Source organism: Cryptotermes secundus, unplaced genomic scaffold, assembly GCF_002891405.2.
Source record: "Cryptotermes secundus unplaced genomic scaffold, Csec_1.0 scaffold480, whole genome shotgun sequence".
In the NCBI taxonomy this organism is placed as follows: Eukaryota; Metazoa; Arthropoda; class Insecta; order Blattodea; family Kalotermitidae; genus Cryptotermes; species Cryptotermes secundus.
In genome coordinates this window covers 68,156-92,768 of record NW_019732379.1, presented here as the reverse complement: position 1 = coordinate 92,768, position 24,613 = coordinate 68,156, and the positions used below count along the sequence as shown (strand labels likewise).

The following is a 24,613-nucleotide window of genomic DNA, read 5'->3' as shown; positions in this document are numbered from 1 at the left end:
AAAGAAGTATTGTTATTGTGGTTGTATCCATGCAGTTTTAGAAATGCAGCAAGACCTAATATAAAAGTTTGTTATCTACACATGTAACTGTTAGTGGGAAATGCCACTTGTAAATGGGGATCTCAACTTTTGGAGTATCTGAATTTACTGAAAATAAATAATTCAGTGAATTTTTAATGCATTAACCTTTATATATCAGTTATGAAAAATAAGTGCCTCATTGCTGTTGACATGTAGTTTATTTAAAATGTGTAATACATCATTTTCATTTAGTAGCAATGCTAAAAGAAAGCAACTGTTTTATTACTTTGTCTTTTTGTGAAGAAATTAAATATTCACATGTGAGCTGTATGCACACTATGTGGGCTGTAGTGGAACATATGTTGCACATGCTGAAATTAAAAGTGATCTCTAATATAAGTGTCTGTGTCCATTCAAAAAATTCCACATTGGTGGAAATTGGTCTTGAAGACTTTTTTGGGGGAGGGGGTGACATTTGCTGGTGCCACAGATACTCCACATTTCGATATTTTATAAGAGAGAAGAAAAGGAGCAATTTCATTATTTAAGTACAGTTTATTTGAAATAAAATCTGGGCAAAGAACAGGTACTTCAATGCTTGTCGCAGTGAAGCAACTTTCAGGTGCCTTGTTACTCATCCATGATATGTATGTAATGGCCGTCTTGTAGTGCACTCAATTTCACATTTCACTTCACTACATGTTTCGGCAACACTGGGCCATCCTCAGGTGCTTTATTTACGCTAAGCTATTGCATTGCTTGCCATCATAGGTCTTTCATAAAATTATTAAAATGTACATTCTTCATCAACTTTAATAAAATCTGTATACACTAAAACTTGTTTAGAGTATTCATCTTAATTCAAACTCGCGTATTGTATGGTTCTTCCACTATGGGAGTCGTTTTTCCTATATTTTTTGTGTACTGTGTCTTGTGATGTGTCCTTCCTCTTTGGCTGCGAGGGTTGTTACTTGCCTTGTTACTGTTTATTGTGTTCATGACCTTTCTTAAATATGCATTTACAGCGTTCACTACTATACATGTAGTTAAAAGCATTATATAGGAATTTATTAAACAGATTTATTATAAGAAATACATAATTGCATTGTGTCAGAAAACCTTGGAAAAGAATGGTACTTTAGCTACTATATTACTGATTGTTGCAGAAATTAATTTCTAACTTTCTGCTTTAGGTATCATGTTCTTCTTCTTCTTTCACAACATTGGACTTCCGAATATTATTGGAAAACTTCTTTAACTTAGCAACAAAGAACCCATCCATATTGTGAGTGTGAGGATAAAATCTTCGCGTTAGTTTCATTGTTGGATGGAACCTGAAATAAGAGATATTGACTGAATATAACAAAAGAGAAAGATTTAGACAACAATGCATAACCAGTTAGGTGTGCAAAATTATTTTTGGGTGATCAGTGATGTCAATGTTAAGAACCAGCATTGACACGGCTGATCACCCAAGAAAATTTTGGCACTACCATCATATGTGACACTGAATAATAAGAAGAAAAAGCTATGCCCAAGGCACAGCTGCTTATGGTGCTAATAATCAAGTGTTAAAACCAAGGGAGGAACAAAATCAGAAGCTTTACACAGGATTCTTTTCCCTGCTGAAGTGGCCTGCAGACTCAAAATGTTTGAGTACCCCTACATATTCTCAAACTGAAAGACAAACATTGGTTCAGCTCTGGCTCAAACTAAAAATTGTTGCTTCTTTAAGAAGTATAAAAATTAACATATCCTTATGTCAATACAGCAATTCTAAGTTGTTAACACTTGCCTGTGATGCCTGTAACTTGTGAATCCTTCTGTCCCAAAATCTAATCCAGTTGGTACAAGTTTCACATCCCTCTTCTTCAAGGCATAGTCAATAACCCATTCATTTTCCTCTGGCTGAAGAAGTACAAAATATTGGAATATTTTATGTGACTTCATGGACTAACACTTGTTCAAAGGAATGTCATATACTTGTTGAAGTTTATGCAAAGAGAAAATATATGTTTAACATTCACCTGTCCTTATATTACACTCTTACTTTTAAATTCACATTCAAGTTCACTGCATTTATAAGTATGAACAGAGCATATATACTGTCACAACTGGCAAAACTTTGGATGTTAGCAATTAAGAGAAAAGTCTACCAGAGTCTGAAAGTGATGGTAAGAATTGTACGGATGATAATGATATTGGAGAAGTGAACATCAGTGACAGGATTCATGTGGGGAAAAAATGCTAAACTGTGGATGATAGACTGAACACTGCATTGGCAAATCTGGGTAGATGATAATGAGAGTATATTTCTTTGAGATGGTGTCAACCTACCAAACTACATATTATAACATGAATTTAAACCTTTCCTTTACTTACTGCCCACATTTACGTCTCATGTTTCTCCTGGAAACATGAAATGGTCTAACAGTCCTTAATCAATTACATTATCACTCTGATTATTGTACTCACCAATATAGAACAAGTGGAATACACAATATAACCACCAGTTGATGAATTGGCTTTCAGGCAATCTATTCCTTCTAACAGTAACTGACGCTGAAGGGTAAAACAACGTGTGATATCTGTCTCATCCTTAGTGGTCTTCACACTGGGATCTTTGGCAACTACACCAGTTCCTGAACACGGGGCGTCTAGAAGGACTCTGTCATAGCCCTTCATCACCTGCAGCACACAGAACAATTTCACATACGCAATACTTTTATCTTACTCTGTAAGTTTGAGCAGAGCTCTGCAATACAATTTAAATCTGCAGCCAATCAACAACAGATTAACAGTATGCTTCATATAAGGGAGCATCACTAAATAGGTTACAAATAGATACACTAAAATGTAAAACATATGATATTACAACCTGGAAACAAGATTTATTTCTTGACATATCCTCCACCAACAATGATATGCTTGTCCCATCGCTTTACCAATGCAATAAAACCCACAGCATAGATGTCTTTTGACTGTTGTCTCAGCCACTTCCGCACCTCTGTTCCAACCTCTTCATCATCAGCGAAATGTTTGTCATCAAGGTGGTTTTTCTAGCAGACCAAAGAGACAGATGATTTGTCCCCAGTTACAATCCTGTTAAATATATCTTCTCCTTCATCTGCATACTGCAAGAGAAATTGCAAGGCAGACCCATTCTGTTCATTTTCTCTTGAACCTTCAGTTCTCTGGGAACCCACTGGGAGCACACTTTCTGAAACTTCAAATGATCTTGCATTATGCTGTATGCTAAACCATGGCAACAGCCTGGTGCAGTTGTTGCACTATTTACCATTATCCTGTCAGCTCAAATCAACTCTTCCACCCACTGCACAGTTGCTTCTGTCACAATTTCAACAAGGAGACTTGGTCAGGCATCATACGTGACTTTCAAACGTCTTTGAGAGAATTTCTTGACTCAGTTGTAAACTGCCTTACACAACAAACACTTCCCCCCATAAACAGGAAACATTTCTTTATGGATATCCTTTGGATTGAGTCCTTTTGTCCACAAAAGTGCATAACAGATCGCTGCTCTTTGGCAGTACTCTCATCAAGCATGGTGTCATCTTGACTACTGAACCAGCCACTGAACATGCACATGTGCGTCTGTTACCTAGACTGTCATGAAGGTGGACTGTGCTGCTACCTAGTGATACACATAGAAAACCTACACGGTGTGTCCAGGATCTGTTAGGACTCATTTTTTAAATTTTGCCCTGCAATGCCATCTGTTGGCGAGTTGTGGCGTTAAGATTCTTGAAGTTTCAGCTGTGGCTGTTTATAATTTCAAAGCACAAGCATCACTGCATCATGTGTTCTGACCTTGAATCTAACAGTACTGTCCTGACGTTCGTCGGAAAATGGCGGTTGAACAGAGAGCCAACATCAAATTTTGTTTGAAATTAGGCAAAACAGCCAGAGAAGTGTACAAAATGATGAAAAGTGTGTACAGTAGTGATTGTTTGAGTTTTGTGAACATTTTTTGATGGTATGCTGTATTTCGTGACGGCAGAGAGGACACTGAAGACACACCACATGCATCAAACCTGAGAACAAGTCCCACTGAATAAAATGTGGGGGGGGGGAAATCCTTGCATCAGACAGATGCATTTCTGCAAGACTCATCGAGGAGCTTTTGGGAATGGAATACGAAAAAGTACTGTGCATCAAATTTTGACCGAGGATTTGGGCAAATGGAAGGTATGTGAGCAGCTTGTACCACACGCGCTGTCAGGCAACGAAAAACATGCCAGAGTGGAACACTACAAAGACATGGTATAGATGGCCCAAGGTGATACAAAATTTACAAAATCAATTGTTGCTGGTGACGAGACATGGTGTTTTCAATATGAGCCTCTCACAAAGCAGCAGGATACAGCCTGGTTGAGCCAAAAGAAGATGAAACCAAACAAAGTGCACAAGCAAAAGAGTCGAGTAAAAACACTGCTAACCGTTTTTCTTAGATTCTAAAGGAATCATTCACAAGGAATTTCTGCCAGAAGGTCAAACAGTGAATTCTGATTATTATCTCGGAGTCCTGAATCGTTTGTGGGCGATAATTCCTTGAATTCAACCTGAATATCGAGAGCAAGGTTCCTGGTCGCTCCTCCATGACGATGCCCCAACCCACAAATCAAAGATCGTGCACAATTTTTTGGACAGAAAAGGGATCACAGTTCTTGATCATCCTCCATATTCACAAGATTTGGCTCAAGGAGATTTCTGGTTGTTCCCAAAAGTTAAGTTGGCGATGAAAGGAGACTGTCACGACACCATCCAGGACATCCAAAGGGAATCTACTGCAGTTTTAAATGCGATTCCACAAAAGGAGTACAGTGACTGTTCTCGAAAACTTTTCAATCAATTCCAGATATCTATTGATTCAGAAGGAGAATATTTCGAATAAAAAAGAGTGAAATTTTGAAAATATTTCACATCTTGTATTTTTAATGAACACAGTCCTAACAGAACCTGGACATACTGTGTATTACATTCATTACAGCTCTTCTGTTTCCATTTGTAATCTATTTACTGAGTCTCCCATGTACATATATTTTTATACTTGACACTGGTCTTAACTTGCCCACGGTAATTGGGTGACCATACTTCTGGAGCCCTGATTGTGAGTACAAAAACAAACATGCATAGCTTTTTTTCACTACTACTAGCACATTTTATCACCTATAAAATACCATCAATCAACTGATATATTGGGTTTTCAGACTTTATCCATCGTCCTGGTTTTTAAGATAACTAATAAAAACATGACGTTTCGGAAACTGGATCTGTTTCCGTCCTCAGGTGAAGGAAAACACCTAACAGAATAGGTGTTTTCCTTCACCTGAGGACGGAAACAGATCCAGTTTCCGAAACGTCGTGTTTTTATTAGTTATCTTAAAAACCAGGACGATGGATAAAGTCCAAAAACCCAATATATCAGTGTATTATACACCATCGTCAGAATCCTACAGTAACTACCATCAATCAAGTTTCTTTATTTACCACTGTTCACCAAAGTGGCAACTGGTGCATAGTCATCCTTAAATATTTCACTGTCATTACCCAAAAAGACTAAAATTTATTGGATTTGAGGTTCTCATAGAAGTGACTATGAACGGTAGTATCGACACTGGTCAGTCAATCAGAAGTTCACAATCTACTCTGCTTGCTTACTTAACTTACTCTATGACCCTGAAGAAGGGAACACTCTCCCCTGAAATATCAGAGAATTTCTATTAGACTACATAGTGTCACATTCCAGAAGACAATACTCTCCCTGTACACTTTGTCCACAACTGACAATATCTAAACCAATGGTGCTAAAGCTCATCTTTACCACCTGCCACACTATCTGGGCAAAAAATATGATATGCTACTGGGTCAAGTGTATTAACATAGGCATGTTTAGAGCTTCACTTCAAGTAATTTGTTCACATATTTAAATCCAAAAATTATATTTTGTTTTGCCTTGAAAAGTATTTGTGTGTCAATTTTAGGGTCATGATAAGCACTACTGGATCTAAACCTTCAACCACTTATTGCTCTGACAGTAATGCTGAGGTCTTCCTACTGTTCGTGGATGTCAACATTTACTCATGTCATCGTTTTTCTACTATTCATCTCTTTCTCACCTAACATATACATGTTCCAGCAATGTTTCTCAACCCACTGTCTACAAACTGGCAGTCTTCCATGTTTTAATTAATGTTAGTGTAGAAATTCTACTTAGTTTTACATTAGTTGTTCTTTACTGGAACTGGAAAAATTACAATCTGATAATGAAAACAACTTCACTTTCATGATTACACAGCTTGTGTCCTCATATATAATTTTCAATTATGAATGTTCAGTGTGAGGGATTAAGATTTCTCTTCAAATTTAACACTGTATAGAGTCAAATGGACTGGGTACCTGTAGCCAGAAAACCTAGTGTTGCTTTACCGAACTATGAAGCAGAAAAGTTTGAGAACCACTGTTTCACATAAAACATTACTGGCCCACTTAATTAATGACATCCTACAGCACATGCACACAGAAAACAGAAGTGATCAAATACCACAAACTTACTGCAGAGAACTTTCGACCATCACAGGAAGATACAACTGAATTGACAACACCAAGACGATGAAAATTCCCTACTACTGCCTTTATTCTGTCTGCATTTATATCATTAGCAAACAGTACGCCAGTATTTTTCATCACTGCCGCTGTAAACAAGCAAAAGAAATGTACAGTAATCAAACACTGTTTGAAATCAAAAACATAAATGTCATCTACCAGTGCACTAACATCTTGTGTAACATATTTAACTTCAAAGATTGTGACTCCTAAAGTATGTTTAAGGTTGGTAATGAATACATACACAGATTGTATTGCCACATTTTACAGTTTAGGGAAGTTTACAAAAACAAGGTTAACCATCATCTGGGAACAGACAATTTTAAATGCTCCAGCATTACAGAGGCTTGTAGAAAGATTTTAAGTCAAGAAAAACAGTTTACTGTCCTACTGCCCAGGCATACAGGGTTTTAAATCTCCCAGTACAAATGGGCTAAGACAATGTTTTCACTTGGGGATGATGTATTAGTACTTAAAAAATATAATGCCCAATCAACTAGAGTGCATGCATGGCTGTTAAGATTAACAACAGAAATTTCAAGTACTGCTACATTCTGAGGATGTTTCATTCTTAGAAAGCTATCTTTAACATAGTTTCTGAAATATTTTGTTCAAGTAGCTTCAATTATATTGTGACATGATGCCTAAAAGCTGGAAAGTGGAGTCACAGGAGCATCATGATAGTATCCAAACACATTTCTGGGGCAATGAATATGTACAAAACAATCAGTGTGCATCAAAGCCATATCAAAAGTACCTGTGAAACTAAGGTGGGTAGTCAATTCCCACAGTCATGCAACAGGAAAACAAGGTTATAAGTACCACAGGACCCAGAGCCAAGAATGACTGTGCTGGTGAGGGCCAGCAGCAATTTACCTGATCAACCGATCAAAAGGGGGAGATGATAACAACAGAACTGTTGAGCACTAAGTATCAGGCAGAGTCCTGGTGATTGCAGGATGTTACCAAGTAATAAATATGTGAAGATATAGCAGATGGGAAAGACTAGGAAACTGCTGTAGTCTAATTCAATTATCAATTCAAACAGTGTATAAGTCACTGACCTGCGATATGCCGAAAATATTATGCCAGAGGGCTTTAATCTGTGACCAAAGTGTCAGCTCATAGTGTAGCATTATTAGCTACAGAGCATCAGTGACTGAACAGTGTCAGCTCATGGTGTAGTGTGCCACACGGTCCATTTCTGGCTCAATGGGCTTGCAGAATGGCTGGCCATGCTTTCTTCCTACATTCCCAGATCCTTAACATACCCTTCTTGTAAGTTCGGTTTCTATCACATGTCCCCCCATTCTGCTTGCAATGGCAGCATGTTTCATAGTGCTGTACTGAATATCACTCTCTCTGTCTTGGACATCCAAAATTCCCTTTTGGGCTTGGTGGGACCACCATACTGTACAATGTAAAGGTATCCCTGTAACAGGCTGTGGAGGCCCACAGGGTTGTGAGATGTTGAGGTTCCCATATTTTTCTAGACAATTGGCTCATAGATGGCGGCAAAGTTGTCGGCCTTACATGCCAGCCACCCTTTACCCCAAAGAACATTCCTGATATTCATTTCTATTAGAGGCTTAGTCGACCCCAGGGCCATAGTGAGGCTGCAAGGATTAGATCAATTGAAAAAAATCCAATGGCTTCATCGGAACTTGAACCCGCGACCTTCTGGCTTGTAGCATAGTGCCTCAACCAACTACGCTACCACGTAATTTTCAAATTTCAAATTTGGATTTGTGTTAGTTGGAATGCCAGGGATGGGGAGAGGCCTTTGTTTTGTGCTGTCGCATTGACACTTGTTAGGAAACCTGCCACTGCAGTGTGTAATAAAGTACTCGAACTGTATTCTTTCTCTGGCAAGTATGATATATTTCATTATATTCATGGACATATAGAAATTTCAAGTAGGTTGTACTGTTTGAGAACAATTAGGTTACCTATCTAACGGAACTTGTGAGTACTGTATGTGACTGTCTTGTTAGATGTTATTTGGATGAATGCGTGGTTGTTACTGGTTCTGCTAAGGGCTTGAATAGAGTAATAAGGGGCTATCCTTAGTCAGACTTCTCTCTTGCATCATTTTGCTAACTGATTCTTCAGTCTGTAATTCTTGCATTAATGACCACAGACTGTTGTTGGTTTTCCTACTGTTATGGCATGTATTTATTTCTTTACATACTCTTCAAGCATGGCTGCATTTTGTTACACTGCATGCATATTAAATACTGTACTCTCATTTTACATTCTTTTTTTTTTTTTGGATAACTGGCAAAACTAAGTTGCACAGCCAGAAAAATACTTGTTTGTAGACATAATCTGTTTAGATAGTACTAAAAATTACAACTGAAAGAGATAATACATCAGCAAATTTTTTGAGTACTGTTTGAGCAAATGGTGCTCACATTCAGTTGCATATCAACTTCAAAGCATTGGTGACTAAATAAAGTGCCATCTCATAGTGAAAAATATGCACTTCCTATTTCTACAATGAGTCAGATAATATGTATGAACGTTTTACAGATTTTCACAGTCCTTTTGACATATAATGGGATAATACATAAAAATACATCAGTGACCTCTCTTCACACTTCAAATATAAAGGGAGTTCCTTAGGGCTATGAAGTGAATAATCAGTCAAAATCAACTCACCCTGCAAGAGGACAGCTGTCTAAGAGTTGGTGATCAAGCAGCAAATTTGAAGGAGAGGGCTTCATACAATCATTTCCCACTGACATTAACCATTAAACTCTAAACAAACATACAAACCAATGTGTGATGATTTTCCTCCAGGCGCAGCACACATATCCAGAATTCTCTCATTCTCTTGTGGGGCAAGGGCCATAACTGGAAGCAAGCTTGATGCACCCTGAATTATATAATGCCCAGCAAGGTATTCTGGTGTGGCCCCAATAGGGACTGTTGAAGAATAAACAACCAAACCAACTTTAGTCCAGTTGCCAACTGGATCCAAGTTCACGCCCCTGTTTATAAGGGCCTGAAAAAAAAACAATATTTATGCAATTATATAATTATGAATTTCACAAGTAAAAACTCAGTGGCTTTTAGTCCGCAAGTGAACTATACCAACTGAGGGACTGCCACTTGTTGACAAAGTTAGTGCCAACTTCTGTAGATAGAGGGTGTCATGTGGTCAGTGCAACAGATTCCCACGGCCATTAATTTTGGCTTTCTAGACTGGAGCCGCTACTTCTCCATTCAAGTAGTTCCTCAATTATCCTCACAAGGCTGAGTGGAGCCCGTTCTAGACCCACTACTTCTCAGAAAATATAGTAGCGCCGTGAATCAAACCCAGGATCTCTGACCACTAGACCAAGGAAGCGGTCAAAGTTCACATGTACTTTATGGTAAAACTACAATCTGAAGATAGTGAACTTGTACAATGATTGAGAACAGTGTTACTATACAGGCTGAAAATACATTCCTGGACCAATCTTCCCCACATCTCACTAAAGCTGTCACGCTTCCCTCCTGAGCATCCTTCATTATATTCTCTTTCACTCATCTAGCCCAGTGATTCCTGACCTTTTTGTGCATAAGCTTTAGGTGATCATCTGAGCCCAGACTATGACAATGAAAACAGTGGAGAAAAGTAACTGTATGCACATCTTTATCATGAACTATCACAATCTTATCTTACATTTGAGGAAGGAGCATCTGAATGGTGAGCCAGTAACATGGTTAAGAAATTGGTGAGTTCTACTTTCTTCTTGCAGGCTGTGACATTCTGGGAAGTACTGTACATTTGTCATTAGTGAAAACTAAGTGTATGAGTATAAATACCTGTGCAAGATCTCTTCTTCGAGTTTTGAGACTGTTTGTTCTGATGGTGAGTGGCCGCTGCACTTCACTAGCTTCAAGGAATTCCATCAGCTCAGATAATGGAAACAACTGTATCAATCGTTCCATCAAGAATTTGTTGTAACTATAGTATGTACACAAGTCTTTCTGAAGTAACTCAAGATATTCAGAGCGGGACCTTAAGAATAAATAAAGTGCATGCAATTAATAATTATTTCATATATTAACTACCTCCAAAAAGGAGAGAGCACAGGACTGGACAAGAGTCAGTGGCAAAACACTGGCATAATACAGAATTGCCTGCTTCACTTATTTAGTACTGTTCAAAAATACTGAATGAAGAAGCTGTTTTCATTTATGGTTAAGGTGTTATTGAAGTATGAAGAACCTAATCAAATTCAAAAGTTTCTGTGATGATCATTTACAGTCCTGAAACAAGATGATAAGAGAAGGAAATGTTCAAGACCACAAAAAGATGGAAACACCCCTTATATGCCAAACTGGCCTAATATTAGAAAGGATGAATATGATGAAATAGAATAGCAACCAAAAAACGTGTGAGATAAGGCAAACAGTTTGGTACTCATGCACGAGCGTGTGTGTACAACAAGATTTCCAGTATGGTTACTATGATTCCCATATGTTGAAAACAGAGTTTAGCACCTCACTAATGATGATGCAATGATCTATGGCACTATCAGAGAATGACACACCCTTCAAGATGTTACAGAGAGTTTAATGTACAAGCCCAAAATACTGTGTGGCAATAGATCTTCAAAAAATACACAACTTTTGTCAAGGTCATTTCTTTTGTAAATGTAAAACATCAACATGGCAGCTGCATGAAATCCATATCAGTATTTAGCTTTCTATTTTATGGTGATAACAATAAACGATTGGAGTTTGACACATGAAATTTTACATAGAATAATAAACATTTTCTATATCTGTGAGAAACATTTTTTCATGTCTTAATAATTACAAATATAGTGTTAATGTGACAATTTTAACAGAATGAGAATGTATACTAGTGAAAACTATATACAGAATAGATTGCTGAAACATGTATTTACATTATAGCTCTTTCTAGCTTCAACACAGACCATAATTACTTTCCTAGTTATTAAACAGTGAACGTAAACATTCATACAATTAAAAAGTCTGTAGCAACAAAGAATCCAAAGAACAGTTTGACATAAAGTTGATCATGCTGTCACGTATTCCAACATGTGCCAGTTCACAAATGCTGCCAACTGCCGTACATAAACATCAATCTAATTACTTCATATGTCAAATTCAGGCCCCCTTCCCTTGCTTAATTCTCAGTAACTTTAGCATCATGCCCATTCCATTTAAAACTGCTAAGTGTAGTGTGATATGCCAAATCCTTTTCAGGTATTTTTTTCATTATTCTTAGTGGAGTGAGACTGAGTCCACTTGGTACTGCAGCCACTACTGGCATATGTTACCAGCCCCAGATGGTAGATGATGGTGATTGTACAGTAACTGGTGGAATGAAAATTGACAGGGAAAACCAAAGTACTTGGGAGAAAACCTGCCCCAGTGCCATTTTGTCCACTACAAATACCACATGACTTGACCTGGGCTCAAACCAAGGCCGCTGCAGTGGGAAGCCGACAACTAACCACCTGAGCTATGGCATGGCCTTGTTTCAGGTATGTATATCTGAAATTAGACTTATAATGTGTTTTATTATGGTAAAAAGGATCAGGTCTTTTAATTCTACTATGTTCTGCTATGTACAGGAGAGGAAGGTGTTGATGTAAGTCTAAAGCACTCAGTGGGAAATAATGCATACCTGTCCTTGTCTCGAAGTTTGTTAAAGTCTGACAATACAGCTACTACATCCCTTATTCTTCTCTGAACCTCTTGAAGACCTAATGGTTCTTTCAATTCACTTTCTGAAGGAAATGTAAACACATCCCGGTCAGCCACATTCATCTTCAGCTCTTCTTCTGCAAGCTTCCTACACAAAAACAAGATATCACCGTCTTCATAAATACATCAAAGTGCAACGTTTAACATATTTTTATGTCTATATATGCTTGTTACTTATAAATGCTGCTTTTCATTTAAACATATGTATTTTTGGTTGACAGATCTTTGTTAATATTAATGTTTTGCTCATTGAGACTGGAAACATACAACAGTATTATACTTCTATCCATGTCTTGGAGTGCCCAGTGCCTCTTTTCATGATTTTTCTGACCCATATGGTGCATACAGTTTGTTTCCTCCATACAAGTTCCATACATGACTGACTTTGACATGTCTAAATCACAAACCCACAAATACCAGCTGAAGGTCACAAGCCAATGAAAGTATCTAAATCAGTGGTTCTCAACCTTTGTCATGCCGAGGCCCAGCAATTATTTTTTTTATAAGAGGGCCGGTAACAGACCGTGGCCTGCCAGTTGAGAAACACTGATCAAAATAATCAATGCACAAAGCCCATCATTTTGAAAATTACAGGCAACTGAAAAACTACTTGATAATATGGAAATTATGACTTTCACTGTTAAATATCTAATTGTATCATCACTGTGGGGTGATGCATAGAATAAGAGGACATCAAATATCCTATCTCTTTACTTACATCTAGAACTAAAGCATATAAACTTTGATATGGTTTAGAATGTGAAATAAAAATGACTGGATTCTAGGCATCACACTGACAATACCAGCATTTTGAATTTTCTTAAAATGTTTCTTCCTTTCTGTCTATTATTTTTGTATCTGGTTATGAAATATGAGGTGGCCAATGACAACATGACTATTACTCTACAGTTCACTCGTTCAAAAAACACATAATTTCACCTGATTTCGTTTTATTGTATTTTATTTAGATTGTAAATTTAAACATTTAATTTTTTAGACCCAAGTTTGTATTTAGATCCACAGTTATACATTTCATAAATTGTAGTTCTATCAGTGTGTAGCTAGTTTAAAATCGTCTTTTTTTTTGTGTTGTTATTTCAATACATATAAGAGTAATAAATTCCATATAATGCTGAATGATCTCTCTCAGATATGGCTTCAGTAATAGATTTTTGTTCCCTAATCATAATCTTCAATTCAGAGTTTTTGGATACCTCCTCTAAGAATATGTGCAAGAACTAATTTTTTTATACTGTGGCATGTAGACCTGTTGCTATGCAATGACCACAGAACAAACAAGTAGACAATGGAACGTAAACAGCAACAGAGGAATGACGTTTTCCCTTTGATCCATGCCAAGATGTTATAAGCAAGACAATTAGTGAGGAGTTTAGTTCAGTCAGTGGAGTGGTGTTGGTTGGTTGGTGAGTTAGTCAGTCAGTCAGTGATTTAGAGAACTGCTGAGGTTCAGTCATTGTGAGCCATTATTCTGAGAAGCTGGCAGCTGAGGCTATGGATAGTTCAGGAACCCAGAGGAAGGGAAAGGTCTGCCGTTGGAAGATGCTATCAAGCAATGGCTAGTAAATATGTGACTTTGGACACTAGTGTGCATAATAAAGTAAAGTTGTCCCTGTGCTTAATTAATTAAGAACTATGCCATGGAGTATGGAGGAGTGTATGTATAGATCCACATTTTCTTGACCTTGGCACTAAGTGGAGGTAAGTGGTCAACTTCAGGCCCCGTCCAATTTACCCCCACAGTGAAAGAGCCCCCAGAACCCATTGGATATGAGGTTGGGTGGACCCCAGAGCTGGTCTGGACAATGTTAAGAGGAAATTCTTGACCCTACTGAGACTCAAACTCTGGCCCCTCAGTCATCCAGTCCATAGCCAGTCACTAACTAAATGACATATTCAGCCACTCCATAATGATCTGAACAAGTGTCTTCCACAAGATGTATCATATGTCAGTCGGCAAGAGTTAAAGAAATTTACACTGTTACAAATACAGTGGTGAAGCGTTCAGAAATTGTTAGAGCAATTAGAAAGATGCAAAGTGGTATAGTTTAAGTATAAGTACAGAAACAGAAATACAGCATGAATGGGCAGGATGGAAACTACATAAGCCTAATTAACAGAAATAAACTTTGAATGGGGGCAGGATTAGAACCGTGTGCATAATAGTGAGTTGTAAAGTAGAGTCATGCACTGTATCAAAGAGTCCAATACATTTTATCACCAATCGAAAACCTGTCTATAGTCACTCAATCATGTGACAATATTTTCAAGGCCACTAATATACTTGTATAGTATGCTAAATACATACATTCCAATCTCATTCATGACAGGTTCTAGACAATCATTATTTTATTAAAATTTCAATAACTTACTCCTCCTGTTTTTGTTTTTTCCTAAGTTTCTTGGCTGCCTTCTCAATAGGCAGCAGGTCATCTTCATGATCTTCATCACTGTATCTCTTACTGCTGTGACTATTATCACCATCTTCTTGATCACTCACTTCATCACTATCTACTCCATCCCAGTCAGCATCCTCAAATTCATTATTTACTTCATCTTCATCAGCCTCGTTCATTTCATCCAGTCCTTCCACCTGGGAAGTTCAATACGTTATTTTTCCATCATCTGGCAACAGCCTTTATGAGAAATCAATACCACAGTTTTCACCTTCTGGAATCTCACAAAAGCAGTCCAGTTGTAGTTAACAAAAACAATATTCAAGATGGGCTCTAAAAGAGAATATATCTGCAATGAGTCTTATCGGGCAAACAGCTATGAATGTGGAGTGCACTGTATCCTGTGAGAATGCGGCAAGATATACATTGGAGACACAGGCTGTGCCATCAAGACAAAGTGTAAGACATGTGGATGGGACTATAGTGACCATATCAGTTGCTAGTGGCAGAACACTGAATAAATTTCTAGGATGCCATAGTACTGTCAAAAACAACAGGTTACATGGACTCCGGTGGACATTAAGATCCAGATACATTCAAATAACTTTTAACAGAGATAAGGGATTTCCTCTGAGCTATTGTTCATGATCTCTGGCCACGAACATAATAAAACACTAGAGAATTAAAAGGAAACATTAGACATGGTTTGTGCCCGAAGAGGACATCACTGACCATCTTGATTTTCCCCCTGTCCTGAGAACAGCCCAGCATGAACCATATAACAGCTCTTAAGTATAAATACAGCTCACAAAACCATAACACTCATCACATCAAACCCCGATGGTGGAGACAGAGACAGTCTGAAATGTCACACACCAGCTCAACACTGAAGTTGCTGATCACCCAAAAAGGCTTAACCACATGCTCTTGCAATGAAAGCTTACATAGAGAATAAATCTGTCAGTTTCTTTTAAACTTCACAGCTTTATAGCAGTGGTCACTACATTTATAAAAATAATACATGCAGCACAGCATATATACTACTAGAAAGCACTTGCAAAATTCTACCAGCATTATTCCATAGGACAAGAACTGTGATCATAAAATTGAGAGTGTAACAGGAGTAATACAGCATTCAATCATGTTAACCTGAAAAAGGGTTGACCCACCCCCTAAAAAAAAACTCATCTCATAACACAGTGATGTTTCTCAATGAAAGGCATTTCATCAATAATATACCACCAACTTATAAGAAATCAAGTCAACAAAGATGTGCCATGTGTACAAACACCAAAAAGGGAGGGCCATTGTGTACTGGTGTGGAAAAGTGATATTGCACAGTGTTTTACTGTTTTTAACTTGTCTCATTTTGGTCCGTCACACTATTAATTACAGAGTAGATAATGAAAAGTTCAGTCCATTGTGACATACAAGTTTACAACACCTCAGTCCTCATTCACCTTACATGTTTCGATCCAAAAGAATCATCTTCAGAGGCGCACCACTACGATAAGGAAACACTGTCACATAAGATATTTTAACAATATGCACTTTAGATATGACTAATGCTCTCTATATAAATTTTGTTATCACGGTTGGTTTTGATGTTTGTCTTAGGCACTCACAATGGCGCTTCTTGAAGTGTAGATTTACTGGTTATTCTGACTGGGGTTTTCCACTGCACGCAATACTGTGTTCACTTCTCCATGCAGTAGACTCCCAATATGTTTAAAATTGTATTAAAATTTCATGTAAAATAGTTATTATATTAAAATATCTTGAGCCGACATTGGGTCACGTTGTTTTCCTCCTGATGGTGGGAGATGTCTTTTATTTCTCTTGATTTTATGTTCTTATTATTAGTAGCGTAGTTCACGTGTGTGCTGTGTCGTTTGTAGAAGTGCCATTGTGAGTGCCTAAGACAAACATCAAAACCAACCGTGATAACAAAATTTATATAGAGAGCATTAGTCATATCTAAAGTGCATATTGTTAAAATATCTTATGTGGCAGTCTTTCTTTATCGTAGTGGTGCGCCTCTGCAGATGATTCTTTTGAATCAAAACATGTAAGGTGAATGAGAACTGAAGTGTTGTAAACTCGTATGTCACACTGGACTGAACTTTTCATTATCTACTCTGTTTTACTGTTCTGAAGACTACCTACTAAATTGCACTAAAAGTTTATCATCACTACAGTGCAGAATTCCTCATATCAAACAAAAAACACTTCTAAATATAAGTGAACTGAATTTCATACATACTTATTAAACACAGGTAAAAATAATTCTGTAGGCCAGGCAGTAAAAATCAAATGGGTTAATAACTTTCTTACTTTGTAATTTTCATCCTCATCCAAATTCATTTCTTCCTGATGACCCCCTTCACCTTCAACACTTCCTTCTGAGCCTGAATGCCCTTCTCCAGCAGCACTTCCTTCAGAGTCTGTCTGCACCTCTTCTCCAACACTTCCTTCTGAATCTCGTGCTTCTTCTCCAACAACACTTCCTTCTGAATCTGACATTGCTTCTTCTCCAACAACACTTCCTTCTGAACCTGACTGTGTTTCTCCAACAACACTTCCTTCTGAATCTGACATTGTTTCTTCTCCAACAACACTTCCTTCTGAACCTGACTGTGTTTCTCCAACAACACTTCCTTCTGAATCTGACATTGTTTCTTCTCCAATAATACTTCCTTCTGAATCTGGCTGTGCCTCTTCCCCATCGGATCCCAGAAACTGCTCCCCTTTCTTCTTCTTAGTGACTGGCTTAAGCCATGACTGATTGTCATCAGTAAATCCTAGGATCCCACGATCATGCTCCCCTTCAGTAAAAATACTAGAGTTGTGAGAATCATCTGAAATAAAGAACACATATACGAGAGTGTTTGTTTGCATTCTGGAGGTCATCAATTTGAAGCTTGGTCAAAGGAAATAGAACCTTGGGGTATTTCTTTCTGATTTACCTCAGTTCTTCCAGCAAATGCTGTGTTCATACCCACAGAAGCCAATGGCCATGTGCTCCCACATCATTACCAATTTTCTACTTACAATCATCTTGTCAATTCTCATTTCATATTGCATAACATCTGCAGTCTACATAACATTATTAAATACACCAATAAAGATGTATCTGATATTGTATTGTAGCATCCTGCTGCACCATGTATTCCAATTTTAGCACTCTCACTTCACTGCCTCAGTGCGCTTTGCATATATTAAAATTCACACTTCAGAGATTCTTTGTTGCTTCTTATTTAACACTACATGCTTCAGCCTAACTGACCATCACCAGGTGTACGTATAAGACTGGAGATGAACACTGCTGCTCTCGTTACACTGTTGTATTTTGCATTCAATGAGTAATGTAATGCACTCATAAAACATTTTAAGTTATTTTTTTAATTATCATGCCATGGTTACTTCTGTTGTGCACACATGTTGTGGGTCTGGTGGATGTTTTTTGTGTGCTGGTTTCTCTCTTGTGTGCTGTGTGTAGCTATGCACTAAAAAACATACACCAGACCCACAACATGTGTGCATGACAGAAATAATCATGGCATGATAATCTAAAAAAAATAACTTAAAAATGTTTTGAGTGCATTACATTACTTGCTGAACACAAAATAAAACAGTATAACAACAGAATAGAAGATTTCATCTATAATCTTATACGCATGATGATGGCCAGTTAGGCCGAAACATGTAGTGTTAAATAAATAACAGAGACCAAGAGCCTTAAATGTGTGAATTTTAATATATGTGAAGTTGCACAGAGACAGTGAAGTGAGAGCGCTAAAATTGAAAGATATAACTGTCTTAAATACCTAGACGAGATCATAAACATGTATCAGTTAAACTGGAATACTCACGTTAATTTCTTAGGCACCTACACTGAAACTACATCACCTAACTGAACATTTCAAGACATGGTGCACACAAGACATAAAGAGTCTACTGGTCAGTTCATTGGAAACAGTAGCAAATTGCACAGCATAAGTTGCATTTGGTGGGACTAAAGAAGATCATATCAAAGGTGAACAGAACTTTCAAAGAATATCTGAACCCTGCAACAGGACATAGCAAGTACAGGATACAAAAACATTCCTTACCCGTTTCTTTTGGAAACTGTCGTTGCTTTGACGTGTTTCTCTTCTCTAGAAAATCTGCATTCTTCTTTGCTCTCTTCAGCGCGCGTTGTTTCTGCCTGCGTGACAACGGTTTTTTTATTTTGGAACCATCTGTGCAACAAAAGGCATAAAAGTGCGGAAAAGCTGTATTGTCGAAAATTGCTACACACTGCTTAAGTCTACGATTATACTTAAAATCGAACATGACAAATAAATAACTTACCAATGAGATGACTGGGAATTGCTGGATCCTTCTGTTTCTTCGCTTTCCGGCCCGGACCCTTCTTCACTTTAGTACCCTCTGAAAATTTGGCCTTCCTACCCATAACTAGCGGCTTATGGACTTAGCACCCACAATCTAATCCACGCGAATTGTAATACAACACAGAACACCAGTTATGTATTACTTAACACACAATCAAACACGTGTTCCATATATTTACACACTACCCCGTATGGTTTTCGTCTGTAACTATGCAGGACAAAAAACGCGTAAGTTTAATTCATTAAACACTATATACAAACGAGGACACTGAACTAAATTAATACTTTGTAAAGCAGACATTAAAAGTATCAATACATTGAACATTGCCAGAAAACTTGAAAAATATTCAGCGACCTTCCAGCACATCACAGATCATGTATTATCAAGGATTATATAGGTGCGGGCAGAACATTATTCCTTTCGCGGACATCACGGATAACAAAAGAAAAATCTTGGGGTGTTCTGCACCACGAATTAATAAATACGAACTAATAATCCGTGACTACAACCTTCAGTGCCGTCGATAGCAACGGCTTCCCAACAGCAGAAACAATTTTTAATTTAATGCTGGAAAATTATAATTTGAAACTGTAATATGGTATTTCCCATGTTAAATTGGTCTCTTGTCACCACGGCATGGAGCGTCCTCAGGCTGCGGATGGAAGAAACGGCTTCTATATGGAGCGTAGCTGCGAATATATTGAATAAGCAGAAACAAACAGCCTACAAGGGGCGGTCCTCCAGCTTAGAGCTTGGGTGAGACAAATATGTCCTCACTGAAAAAAATAATCCTGTTACGAATGATCACAAGAAGCATTGGGCCTGGACGGATTCCTTGAATAAACGACCTAAGCGAAACAAAATGGATGCGTGATTTGGTACTCGGAATGTTAGAAGTACATATTGGGCAGGTTTCTCTCAGGGATGTGGCGGAAGAAATCTCAAAATATAAGTAAGATTTAGTGGGAGTACAGTATGTTAGATGGGACAGAGGTGGCACCGCACCAGCAGGCAAACATATTTTTCTATGGAAAGGGCAATGAGAATCATGAACAAGGTACAGGTTTTTCTTTCATACATGAGAATCATATAGGCAGTTAAGCGGGTGGAGTTGGTTAGTGATAGGATGTCATACATAATACTATAATGTGTACACCCATTACTAGGTAGTGACAGACACACATACAGGTTCCCATGGCATAAAGTTCAGGAGCAACACAGTGGAACTGTTGGAAATGGCGTTCTCTACGCGATCCACTTCGAGATGTTGTTATAGGTCGTTAATAAATCCAAACTTCAATTCAAACTCTGCACAGGTCACTCATATACGCGACAATACTAAGAGGGTGCTGGTATGATATCACTGTTCTGAATGTTCATGCCCTATCATTGGATAAAATTGACAACATGCAGGGCAGCTTCTATTACAAACTAAACATGTATCTGATAAACTTTCCAAAATATCATAACAAAAATTTTGTTAGGAAATTCCAGTGTTGAAATATACAGGGTAAATATTTTCAAACTAACAATTGGGAATGACAGCTTACATAAGTACACTGTAAACTCCGCCACATCCAAAAATCTTAACTGTCAAAGCTATGATGTTCTCATATCATACATGGAACCAGCTTTTTCTTATATTAACATACGTTTACATTTGCACAACATTAAATTTCTCTCATAAAATAAGCTGAAATAACTTCACCACCAGAATAGGAACTGCTATGGTGTCAGTTACTGAACAGGCAATAATTACTGCATGTGATCACTAGCTTTCATATTTATTTAACACAAAGCATATTTAATGTCATATGAAACATACAACAATCACATCTGATCAGAACATCTCAGTGTTAAAAATTACAATATATACATACCATTCTTAATATACAATGTACATACATCTTCATACATTATATTTCAAATGTTTCTTATTTACAGAAGACCTGGTGAGCTTGGACACTCATTCATAGGGTTCCGAGTTCAGAGAGTACGATCTTCTGGGATGTAACACCTTGAGGTCTAGCAGAAATTAACATTTTGAACAAACTTGAACCCAACAGATCCAAGAAGACAGTGTTCTTCATAGACACCAGAGTGAGAAACTCAAATCAAACACAGTTCTAAGTGTGATCCCCAGTCACCTCCGTGTGTTGATTTTTTTGCTCACAGACTGCAACTGAAGACAAAACTTTGGAAGGGTGCAGAATACCAGGTCTTCATTCCTGGTTCAGAGCCAACAATAACAAATATAAATCACTCCGTCCAATGTGACCTGTAAGTTTTTTACTACATGAAAACTTAACACCCTTACATGTTTCAGTCTCTGTGGACCATCTTCAGAGGGCAAACATCATTGCCCTCTGAAGATGGTCCACAGAGACCGAAACATGTAAGGGTGTTAAGTTTTCATGTAGTAAAAAACTTACAGGTCACATTGGACGGAGTGATTTATATTTGTAATTGTTAGTGTGACGGACCAGAATGAAACAAATCAAACCCAACAATAAGTTGTGGGGCCTCTCTGCAGTTCATCATTCACATGTCTACCCTATAGCTGATGTACCAAAATCCACCCCATGGTTGCCCTGTGCCTTAGAAATAGATTCTACAGTCTTGCCTATGTGGACAGAGGCCAGGATGATCCACACACACCATATCTAGCTCCACTAGACAAACACAGAACATGACAAGCATTATTTATTCATGTAAATGAATCATAACAAAGATATGAGTTTTTAAATGTATTTCTTTAAGCCCTATCTCTTTATAACATGACGCTGTTTACTACAACATAAATTTATCATTATAATAAATGAAAGATTATTTTCTTGCAAGGAATAATCTGACTCCCTGGCAGAAGATTATACAGTTGTTCCTCTTTCCAGGTTTATGTTGTCATGCTATCAGTACCTCAGGTTGTATAGCATTAAATGTTAAATGGTAGGATGACTGGTGAATGAATTGGAAGTATTTGGAATAAAACAGTCATAGCCTAATTAAAGTACCATCCTGACATTTGTTTAGAAGGACTCAGGGGGGGGAAAAAAAAAATCTTAATCAGGACAGCCAGTGTCCCAGCTGAGATTTAAACCAACTCTTAACAGAAGTCTACAGTGTCACTGCTGTGCACTTACCTGTTCAACCAAAAGATTACAGAAATCTAATAATCCATCACTTTTTATATTCTTTGTATAATTTTGCCAGAAATTCCAAGCATTAAACACCGCAATTGGTCTGCCCGTGTCCCATCACTCTAAAGGCCTCTTTCCTTTGGAATATTTTTCATGCTATAAAAGTACAACCACAAATAGGCTGACATGTTCTTTGAACTGGACTGGAGCATTCTCTTAGGTAATCCCTGGTAGTGGTCTGTGGTTAGCATTCTCCCCCAATCTCAATCTGTGTAACCTTTATTTTTGGGAAACTTTAAAGCAATAAGTTTACAGATCAAACACTAACACAACTGAAGAAAACATCTGAAGTAGACCTTACTTTGTTTCACAAGAAGAAATTCAACATGCAGACATAACACATTTTACAAAGGTGCCATGAATGTTTGAGAAACCAGGAGATCATTTCCAACATCTATTGTAATCTTTGTAAGTTTTATACATAATGCATTTAGGCTGGAAGTTAGTCAGTTCCAGTGACAGTCTGAATTTCCATGGACCTCACTAGGGGCCATATGACATTAACCTGAATAGTTCACAAATATGAAGGGTCCTCAAAAACACCTCACTGGACTTCACCTACAGTTCAATAATCCACCGTGGATTACTTCTGAAGCCATGTAACAGTTCACCACTGATCACTCAGAGCTCTCGCAGCTATTTTCTCTGTTCTTAGCATCAAATTGGTCATCAAACTCTTCCTGTGAAATCTGAAAGAAATGTAGAAATAAAACACATATTTAGATACATTCACTCTTCAACCATTATATTTCTGGATAAAACATGCCTGCTGTACATTCAAATAACCTTACAGAGGTTTCTCATGATCTGAATTAATTCCAGGAAAAGAATCAGATACAACGGACGTCTGATGTAATGAGTACGGCCTATAACAAGCAGATTCTAAAGGGTTCTGATGATTATGTTAAGCACATGGGATTACTGGCTTTTGAACTCTGTCCACCACACAATGCTTGAAACTGGTTCTGTTTGTTCTCAGGTGAAAGGGTGGCAGAGACATACTCATTTGGGTCTGTTAGAAAAAGCTAACCTCAATCACTGCAGATATTTGCTGCGTGAGTTGTGGAGAGACGTTTACATTTCCTTGCTACAAACCACTTACGAGTATTTATTATACTGTCATTATTTCATGTTGTTATAAATTCTCACTATAATGAATTTCCACTGTACATCTGTCTATAACTTGCATATAATTTAAAATAGTAAAAGCATTAAATATTATATGCGTAGAAATATTTTATAATAAATCTTACCACATATCCTCAAATTTAATCATAACATAAATGCAGCTAACAGATCATTTTAAAATGTGACAAAATTAAAACATATGGGAACAATGCTAAAAATTCAAAATTGCATTCATGAAGAAATTATAAGCAGATTAAATTCGGAGAATGCTGGCTAACACTGAGTTTGGAATATTCTGTTTTCTTCTCTGCTATCCAAAAATGTTAAGATTAAAACATTCAACTATAATATTGCCACTAGTTTTGTATGGGTGTGAAAACTGTCTCTCACATCAAACGAAAAATAAGGACTAAGGTTGTGAGAGAGCAGGATGCTAAGGAAAACACACAGACCAGAAAGGATTCAAATAATGGGAGGCTGGGAAAACTGCATGATGAGCTTCATAATTTCTACTCTTCATCAAATGTTATTAAAATGAGAAATGATGAAATCAGAAAGCCATGCAGCATACATGGAAGAGAACAGAAGTGCATATAAAGTTTTCATTTCGTGCATCCTGTTGTGTTATCATATATAATTTCTTTACTAAAATCTGTCACAACACAACAATATCAAGGTCAAGGCCAAGACTGGCTCAAGCTACATTTTTTGCAATTAAAGCCATCATCAGGCAAATACATATTAACATATGGTATAATATTCTGGGGTAATTCAACTAATAGTGACCAAATTTTCATAATTCAAAAAAGAATACAGTCAACTCTCGATTATCCGGGCTAATGGTGGGGATGGAAGTCACGGTTAATCGAAAACCCGGTTAAGCCAAATTTTATTATACGGGCTGGACGACTGTGAAGGGTCGGAGTTCGAGTCCCGGTAGGGTCAAGAATTTTAACTTCTCCAAATCGTCCAGACCGGCTCTGGGGTCCATCCAACCTCCTATCCAATGGGTACCGGGGGCTCTTTCCCCGGGGGTAAAGCGGCCGGGGCGTGAAGCTGACCACTCACCTCCAACTAGTGCCGAGGTCAAGAAAATTTGGA

At 37.6% G+C, this 24,613-nt stretch overlaps 2 protein-coding genes across 5 annotated transcripts in view; both read right to left on the bottom strand.

Annotated features, from left to right (window-relative positions):
* Positions 1–1,081: 1,081 nt before the first annotated feature.
* LOC111867574 (probable 28S rRNA (cytosine-C(5))-methyltransferase) lies at positions 1,082–19,592 on the bottom strand. The gene is made up of 11 exons (XM_023857561.2): positions 19,146–19,592; positions 18,905–19,033; positions 17,127–17,650; positions 14,769–14,989; positions 12,299–12,466; positions 10,462–10,657; positions 9,427–9,655; positions 6,598–6,737; positions 2,497–2,709; positions 1,817–1,929; positions 1,082–1,355 (listed from the first exon to the last, which is right to left on the bottom strand). Exons 1-11 carry the CDS (start codon positions 19,246–19,248, stop codon positions 1,211–1,213), a joined length of 2,181 nt encoding a protein of 726 aa, XP_023713329.1. The 5' UTR covers positions 19,249–19,592; the 3' UTR covers positions 1,082–1,210.
* A 1,360-nt stretch (positions 19,593–20,952) lies between these two features.
* The window catches only part of LOC111867573 (ATP-dependent RNA helicase DDX55), a 37,205-nt gene continuing 33,544 nt past the window's right edge, over positions 20,953–24,613 (bottom strand). For 3 of the 4 annotated variants that reach the window (XM_023857558.2, XM_023857560.2, XM_023857559.2), the window contains one exon: positions 21,618–23,073. In XM_023857558.2, coding sequence (XP_023713326.1) covers positions 23,002–23,073 — 72 coding nt within the window. In that variant the 3' untranslated portion in view covers positions 21,618–23,001. Of the gene's footprint in view, positions 21,364–21,617; positions 23,074–24,613 lie in introns of those variants that run through there. The other variant, XR_002843366.2, reaches the window with a different exon arrangement.